Raw genomic sequence first — 9,322 nt, forward strand, 5'->3', positions numbered from 1 at the left:
TGTTTAGCTATTAACTCATAGATATATGTTTTTTAGAAGCTGATCCAGTAATTTCTTTAGGGTTTTGATGATGTGGAAAGCATTGCATGATGAATACTTGACCTACCAAATAAAACAGAACTGCAACCACAGCCTTTTTAAAGGGTCAATATTTCACAAGCTTTACACAAGAAGCCACCCTAAGCTCTCTAAAACTGGCTTCACTGAGACAACAAGATAAAAGCCAAATGTTTGGTAAGTCCTTGACACTCCGGAGTCTAGGTCTTATTAAGGAGTCAACATTTAGAGAAAAGCTCCCTAAGTTTTCTTCTGGTTTAGAAAGGCCCTTGGGTCCTAGGTATCAGACTACTTATTGGACAAAGACTGAAAGCCCTAAAATTGGTTTTGGTAGTATCAACAGGATCCAATGAAAGAGACATCCTATCATAGAGGAAGAAAACAAGAGTGAGGAATCACCTATCTTTAGGTATAAATATGTTTAAAAGGACCCTAGCCTCAGAGGCAAAGATGAAGTTTCCTTGTCTATCAAGACATCTTCCTGGAGTCACGGAGATGGGACTGTTCTGGCAATGAAACTGTCCACACAGATGACAATCCCACTGCTCTCTCTGGCTTTTCTGAGCAGATCATAACAGCTATTCCTGCTGCAACGAGAATGGTGTAGCCTTGCTCCAGCTCACTGATGATCATCTACATTAACATTTAGGGAAAATCCACTGTGTCCAAAGCTGGCTGGTCTTCCCTCCCTCTCTTCATCCCTCCCTCTGGTCTTCAATAGAATTAAGTCCACTGAAACAACAGGACCTTTCAAGCTGCCTCTTGCCACATCCCTTCCCCTCCCCACTCTCTTCTCTCCTAATCTTCTCATTGCTCGAAAGTCAATAATGGTACCAGGGGAAGCATGAGGGAGTCGAAGGTTTTGTAAACACATGAACAAATCTGGGCAGCATTTTCACTTTTTTATATTTTACTTTTGATACATTGTCAAAATATTAATTCCAGCCATCCCCCAATCATAGGGTTTTCCCTATTCTGCCCTTTCTCCTCTTAAAAAACAGAATCACAAAATTAATATCCATACATTTCTATGATCTAGTTTATCCTTTGATAATATCTCTTTTCAGATGCCTGGAGTTGAAATTGTTTGCAAGATTTGGAGATCAGCTCCCCAATCAATAAGCTGTGCAAACAAAATGAAAGGCTCCGTAATAAAGGTTTTCCCACTGCCAAAATTGACCTTGCAACTAAGTCTTACATTTGGTTACTAAATAAAACATAGCACAACACTTCATGATCTTTAAAAAGTATTTCCTACTTGAAAATAACCAATGCACAGGAATTTAATTATTGATTTTGTAATTTATTCATCAATTTCCATATATGTTTAAAATTGGGATATTATTTACAAGTTTAAAGGTCATTGGAAATCGAGACTCTTTTCAGCAAGTTATAATTCTGTGTCTACTTAATTTTAAGTGTTACAAGTCATCAGTATAGTGTTAATTTTTGCCCTTGTAGAAAAGCAGTATCATACTCTACCTGACTGGTCAGGAGTGTAAACAGGTTTGTCTGTTTGTACAAAGAGAAATCCATTGTCGTAAGTTACTGGAACTTTTTTCGATTTCGAAAAATGCTTAGATACAACTTCCAAGTACACAAATGAAACTGAACTGTGGTCTTCAGGCAATTGTTTGGGTTGTATCTATAAAATAAAACATTGATAGACAAGAGTAATTTTAAGACAAGACTTCCAACGGGTCCATCCTGGTTCTATCACCACCCTACCTTTTCTGTCACTGCTGAGAATTTGCATTTCCACCCCAGAGATAGAGAATTAGAAGCTACATTTTAACAAGTTCATCAGACAATTCTATAGATTCCCTAGGTGATTCTTACAGATCCACAGATGATTGAAAATATAGATTCTGATTTAGTATATCCGGGATGGAAATGCAAATATTCAGCAAGTGTTGAACGAGAATGAACCAATTTAAAGCCCTATTTTAAAGTGATAAAGTAGACTGGCTTCCTAAGTACCACTGTAATCCCATTGCAACAAAAATGATTATACATATATGACTAGTCACTTAGAAGTGATACAGGGGCTACCAGTTGCCGTTGAATTAACGCCAACTGACGGCAACCCCAGGGTTTGTCAGAGTGGAGCCATGCTCCATAAGATTTTCCGTGGCTGGGTTTTCATAACTAGATAGCCAGGCCTTTCCTCCTACGTGCCTCTCAGTGGAGTTGACCATCCAACCTTTCAGTTAGCAGGCTAGTGTATTCATTATTTGAACCATCCAGGGACTCCCACGGAAACTAGAGTAGAAAGTAAATTTTGCCCAGACCCCTTCAGTGCCCTGACCGCATACCCAAAATTCAGCTAAAATCAAACAAAAGTCTTTTGGGCTACATGTTTCCTCAACTGCGTGTATAGACAGTGAAAGAGGCGAGAACCCAGTCTTCATGGGGTCGTCTTGTTTTCTGAGTATCACAGTTGCCTGCCCTTGACAGGGTGTAGTCTTACCACTTTTCTATCATTTGTTTTAGTGAAAAATATTTTAGTTTTCCTTTTATCCACTTTTACCCACACAGTAAGTCAGGAAGTATTACTATAAGATCATGAAAAACGTTATTACAGAATGTAAAGCATTGTTTGTGCACACTCCTCCATCTCTGACTATGCATGCACGTCGGACGGCAGTTTTCCATTTCTCTAACCCTTCCTCGATAGCATGCTTTACTCTCAATGGAGAACACATCAAATGGCAGTTTGGGCATCTTTGAGGGGCTCAAATCGTCTTCCTTTTAAATCTCTGTTTGAGGAAACAAACAAACAAAAACTCTGAAGGGACAAGATCAGGGTTACAGGGTGAATGGGGTGAGATTTCCCAACAAAATTCTCTTAGGACAACCCTGGTTATCCATAAGAATGAGCAGGTGCTTTGTTTTGACGGGAACAAATTCATATTCAAAATATATGTGAGACGTTCTGGTCCCTCTAGCACCCGTGCAATTTTCTTAACACTAAGCCCCTTGATCATCCTGTGCCTTTCAAGGAGGTCTATCACGATGATCCCTCTGGACTCACAAGCCAGTTGCCATAAGCCTCCGAGCTGATGTTGCTGCCATACATTGAGCTGACCCAGCAGGTCCCTTGGGAAAGCACTGTTTTTGCCTGGACCTTTCTTTGGAAGGCACCGAATGAGACTAAGTCCAGTGCATTTGTGAGAAACTGCCTGCGGCCCTACACTGACCACAGAGACATCTACCTCCAAGCACGTTTTGCTAGGGGTAAATCCGTGCATGTATTAACTAGAATCCGCATAGCGTTATTTGTTTACTTACCTTTGTACGTGCACTTAGGCAAAAGGGGCTTTGAAAAGTTCGTGGGGGGAGGGAAATCTATGATCTTTTTATTCCATCTGTCCATGAACTTTCGGAATCCCTTTCATCTATGCATACATGCATGTATTCAATAGGCATGTATTTAGTCAAACTAATACTACAGATACTCTTAACAAACGTAATCAGCTCACCCTAATGCTCGCCAGCCCCTCAGCACAGCATTCTGACTGACGTTCAGAACACTTGTATTACACCCACACACTGCTGCTCCCGGGGATGGAACTTCATGCCTCCCCCAAATCTGTGGTGCTACAGGAATAGTAGTAGCAAAGGAAATACAGGTGTCCATACGTAGGAGCAGGCATTGGAAATGTGTGATAAACGTTCATTACTAAAAAACCCAATTGCTATGGAATTAGATACAAGTGAGATGACAATGAAAGATTAGGGGGAAAATCTGTAAAAAAAAATCTGTAAATATTCCACACTCAGATTTTTATCTCTAAGTACTTTCAAGGATGTTTAAAGAAAGGAAAATTGAGAAACAAACATGCAGGATGAAGGTCCAACTTATGTAATGAATGATATTCAAAGTTCCAACCATGACACCCATACTTACAGAAACACCCATACTTGAACTAATATCAAACAATTAGCAAGTGGATTTATACTATGCTTACAGAACAATGAAATGCTTCAGCTGCACATCAATTTTTATGAGTCCCTACCTTAAGCTATTTTCAACATTGAACCTCTAATGTAGTTCTGAGATGATAGAAATGCTCTCTGTCCATGCTGTGCAGTCTGTTACAGTCCCATGTGGCTACTGAGCCCTGGAAATGCGGGTAGCTTGGCCAAAGAACTAAATCCTTAATTTTAATGAAACTTCACTAATTTAAATTTAAAAGTCAACAGTCCTAAGTGTCTAGTTGCTCCCGTACAGGCTACTGCTAGGTCTCATCATATCAGATCAGAGGGTATTTTTTGAAAGCAATGCTTTTGGGGAAAGAATCTTAATTTTCAATAAACCCAGTAAAGTTTATTAAAACTTTTAATAAAAGTTTCTGGTAGGAGAAGTATTTGTTAAGAGATTAGAGCATTTGTTATCAAGGAGATTAATGAAAGAATGCCTACATTTGATGAGAGTTTATTTAGACCCGTGTTTCTCAAATCTTAAAGGAAAAATGAAAGATTCTAATGTAGGATGAGTTTTGATTTAAATAATTGTGACTGCAATGTTAGTACAAACCTAAATCTAGGTCTAAGCTTCATATACTTGTGACTTTAACACAATTATAAAACATAAACAAATTTCTAAGATAAATTCTAACAAGGCTACAAAATCTCAAGTTTTAATGTTTTAAAAAAATCCAGGACTCACGTTAGAGAACAATTGTCTGAACGAAACTCCAAACCCTTTCTGAGTCGGATAGTTTTTTTATTTCTAAAAATCTTATGTTGGCGTTCAAAAGTACTCCTTTTGTTGTTGTATTTGTTCCCCTACATGACTGAAGAGTAAGCTTCTCATGGAGACTTTTTAATTAAAATAATTGATGAGAATTTTTAATAGAAATGAGTTGTGAGCATTTTTCTAATCTATCCAGAATGCCTTAATAGAAAGAAAGCTTATTTGATACAGGTTCTCTTTCTATTAACTTCAGGTTGTCAATGAGAACTATTCATGTTTGTTACCAGTAACTTTATATAGCAATCAGCTAGAGGCTGAACAAAAAATGCTTAATAACAACTATGGGTTTTGTGGGTAAGGCAATAAGCATAATTCATATTTCTCAATTTTCTGCTAACTAGAACTTTCACAGTAAGCAAGTATTTTCAACTCCTCTCCAAATGGTTCCACCCTAATAAAACATTTTTTCCAAATATCTTAAAAATATTCATGCACTGTTCAAAAAATAGTGGAAAGAATTCTTCTATTTATAATTTTGTATTTTATCCAGATTATCATTTCTGACTAACATTTTCTAATAACCACACAGTGGTAAAATGGTGGAAATAATCGATCTATGTTTTTTTATTCTGTTTTATCAATATTCAAATTCTGCACACATTTAACTGAAAATATTGTATATGTATATACCTATAGATATTAATATAGACATATATGTAATCAGAGATAAATACATACTGTTAAGATGGCAGAGTTTTGGAATTTGTTTTCTGGAGATAAATAAACATAGCCGGAAGAGTACTGAAATTTCTTATCTGGGTAACTCTTAATAGAGATTGTTGCGTCAAATGCTTCTGTGTATCCATAAACTTGAATTACAACGTTTTCAGTGGCTCCAACACGAAATACTTTAGGTGCTGAAATGACATACCTGTTGCAAAAAAAGAAAAAGAGGGATTCATATCTTAATAAAACATATTTTCCTATACCTCTGATTTTTTCCTCTCATTTGAGAGGTTTAGTTTAAAATAAGCATGTTATTTCAACTGAAAGATTATATTTCTATCAAATTTTATGTGGGAGCTAAATAGTGAGTAAGATCATTCCAGCATAGTTTCCAAGTAGAACAAAGCTGGAAATTGAGATCTTAGTAATAGAATCGGTGGTTTAGTCTACATTTGAAATGATAACAGCATCATCCCAGAGGTCCTGCACGAGCCAGACAGTGAAGAGGGCAGACTGGGACATGTGAATTGGGTCACCATTTTCTAGTCCCGTGACCATGGTTCAATCACTAACCTCTCTCGGGATGAAATAATTTCCTGTGAAACTATCACTTTCTTTACCTGGTGATGTTAAGGTTAAATAAGATAATAAAAGTGCTTAGCATTGTCTCTCAAAACACAAACCCACTGCGACCCAGTTGATTCCAACTCATAGGGGCCCTATGGCAGAGTAGAATTGTCTTTTGGGGTTCCAAGATTGCCCATCTTTTGAGAAACAGTCAGCCTCATCTTTCTCCCATGGACTGACTGGTGGGATTTAAACTGCTGGCGGGGCAGTTTGCAGCTCAGTGCAGAACCCATGACTCTCCAAAGGCTCCTTTGTAATACAGCAGGTGCTCGGTAAATCACGGTTACATCGATGAGTATTGATTGATTGCTCTGCTATAAGCAAAACACTCTCACTTGGTTAATTACCATGTTATAAAGAGCCACTCTCATCTTTTTCCCAGAGAGTGTGAGGAGATGATTATTAAGGGCAAGTAAGTGCAGTAGAAAGAATTCAAAATAACTGGGCAAGCGTCATGAGATCTCTATGGCAGTGAGTTTGGTTTTGGTTTGAACAAGTAATATGTTCACGTGACCAAAATTACTGCGATTAGAGTGTGCTAGTAATGTATGGCATCCTAAGCATATATTTATATTTATGATCTATTTAATATGTTCATATGCATAGATTTATGACAAAAATTAAGTGGAAAAAAATTTAAATCCCTGCTATTGAATGAATTCCAACTTATATAGACCTTATATGGGATTTCTAAGGCTGTAAATCTTATGGATAACAGACCCTCAACTTTTTTAAAAAATCATTTTATCAGGGGCTAATACAGCGCTTATCACATCCATCCATTATGTCAAGCACATTTGTATATTTGTTGCCATCATCATTCTCAAAACATTTTCTTTCTACTTGAACCCTTGGTATTAGCTCATCATTTTCCCCCTGCCTCCCGTACTCTCCCTCACGAACCCTTGATCATTTATAAATTATTATTTTCCCATGTCTTACACTGTCCGATGTCTCCCTTCACCCACTTTTCTGTTGTCCATTCCCCAGGGAGGGGGTTATATGTAGATCATTGTGATTGGTTCCCCCTTCCTCCCCCACCTTCCCCTTCCCCTCCTGGTATCGCTACTCTCATTATTGGTCCTGAGGGGTTTAATTGTCTTAGATTCCCTGTGTTTCCAGCTTTTATCTGTACCCGTGTACATGCTCTGGTCTAGCCGGATTTGTAAGGTAAAACTGGGGTCATGATAGTGAGGGAAGGAAGCATTAAAGAACTAGAGGAAAGTTGTATGTTTCATCAGTGCTATACTGCACCCTGACTGGCTCATTTTCTCCCTGCAACCCTGCTGTAAGGGGATGTCCAGTTGCCTACAGATGGGCTTTGGGCACTTCCCCTCATTCACAATGATATGATTTTTTTTGTTCTTTGATGCCTGATAACTGATCCCATGGGCACCTTGTGGTCACACAGGCTGGTGTGCTTCTTCCATGTGGGCTTTGTTGCTTCTCAGCCAGATGGCCGCTTGTTTATCTTCAAGCCTTTAAGACCCCCAAATGCTATACTTTTGATAGCCAGGCACCATCAGCTTTCTTCACCACATTTGCTTATGCACCCGCTTTGTCTTCAGTGATCGTGTCAGTAAGGTGAGCAACATGGAATGCCAGTTTAATAAAACAAAGTGTTCTTGTGTTGAGGGAGTACTTGAGAAGAGGCCCAATGTCCATCTGCTTCCTTAATACTAAGCCTATAAATATATGCACATAGATCTATTTCCCCATCATCATATATAAATATATTTACATATGTACATGCTTGTACTTAGACCTCTATAAATGCCTCCTAGTTCTTTCCTCTCTTTCCTGTTACTTTCCTCCTGTTCCAATATCATGCTCAGTCTTCATTGGGGTTTCAGTAATTCTTCTTGGTTACATTGCCCTTGATCACACCCTACCAGACCTCCTGCACCCTCCTCACCATTGATTTTGGATCACTTGTTGTTCCCTTGTCCCTGGGTTTGTTAACTCCCACTTCCTTTTCCCAGCCTCCCCCTTTCCCATGTCTCCCCCTTCCAACCATTGATCCTGTTGTTTTCTCCTCCATATTGTTTATGCCACCTATCTTATCTAGATAAACTTGCAGAGATAATGATATGCACAAAAAACATAACAACGCCACACAAGAAAAGAAAACAACAACAAAAACACCAAGCACAAAGAAAGAGAAAAGCCTCTGAACAGTTCAAGGTCTGGTTGTTGACCTTTAGGAGTGTTTTCCGCAGACCCTCCCCTTTCTCTTGAGGAGCAGCTGAGGAGTTGGAAGGCTGTCCTTGCAGCGGTTCAACGTTTACCCAACAGCGCCCCCAGAGGTCCATCATGGTAAATCTCTCTCTTTTTCTCTCTGCCATCGAATCAATGCTGATTCATAGCCACCTCCCTGTGGGGTTTCCTTCCCAGACCAGCTGTTTAGGGAGCAGGAAGCCCAGTCATTCTCCCTTGGAGCAGCTAGTGGTTTTGAACTGTCGACCACTGGGATCTCAGATGAACAATCACTTTAGAACTAAAATAATCATTTTTAGGTATGATATCACAACCTAAAGACATGGATGGTTTAAATGCATATAGTATGTAAATAATAGTGTTATTAAGAACTGCCGTTCATAAATTTTAGCGTAATCACAATTTTCAAAGAATCAGAATTAACCCTAAAGAATGCTTGTTTAACTATGTATACCCAAACCTACTGCCTTTAAGTTAATATTGACTCATAGCAACGCTAGATAGGATTTCTGACACAGACAGTCTCATCTTTCTCCCAATGGGTGGGTGCTAAGTTTGAGCACCTGGCAGTTAGCAGTCCAATGCCTAATCCACAGTGCCAACAGGGTTCGTTTAACTCTGTATAATCCATGAAAAATAAAAAGAAAGTGAAGCACCAAATCCAAATAAGCCATAAGTGCCAAGAAGTTTTCATTTTAAAAAAGGAATTTGATAACCCTTCATTTAAATGTTTGTAACTAACTCAAAAACTCATTGCCATAAAGTCAATCTGACTTACAGTGACGCTGCAGTGGGCTTCCAGGACTGTGACTCTTTACACTGGTCCTGCAGTGGGCTTCCAGGACTGTGACTCTTTACACTGGTCCTGCAGTGGGCTTCCAGGACTGTGACTCTTTACAGTGATGCTGCAGTAGGCTTCCAGGACTGTGACTCTTTACAGTGACGCTGCAGTGGGCTTCCAGGACTGTGACTCTTTACAGTGACGCTGCAGTGGGC

The 9,322-nt window shown here is 39.0% G+C and overlaps 1 protein-coding gene across 1 annotated transcript in view; it reads right to left on the bottom strand.

Annotated features, from left to right (window-relative positions):
* C5 (complement C5) overlaps positions 1–9,322 on the bottom strand; it is a 101,068-nt gene that overhangs the window by 90,788 nt on the left and 958 nt on the right. The window contains exons 2-3 of the mRNA XM_004712562.2: positions 5,495–5,687; positions 1,540–1,702 (exon numbers count right to left, since the gene is read on the bottom strand). Coding sequence (XP_004712619.1) covers positions 1,540–1,702; positions 5,495–5,687 — 356 coding nt within the window. The remainder of the gene's footprint in view (positions 1–1,539; positions 1,703–5,494; positions 5,688–9,322) is intronic.

The sequence above is a fragment of the Echinops telfairi genome, unplaced genomic scaffold, assembly GCF_000313985.2.
Source record: "Echinops telfairi isolate 266 unplaced genomic scaffold, ASM31398v2 ScPeMD7_7410;HRSCAF=8448, whole genome shotgun sequence".
Lineage (NCBI taxonomy): Eukaryota > Metazoa > Chordata > Mammalia > Afrosoricida > Tenrecidae > Echinops > Echinops telfairi.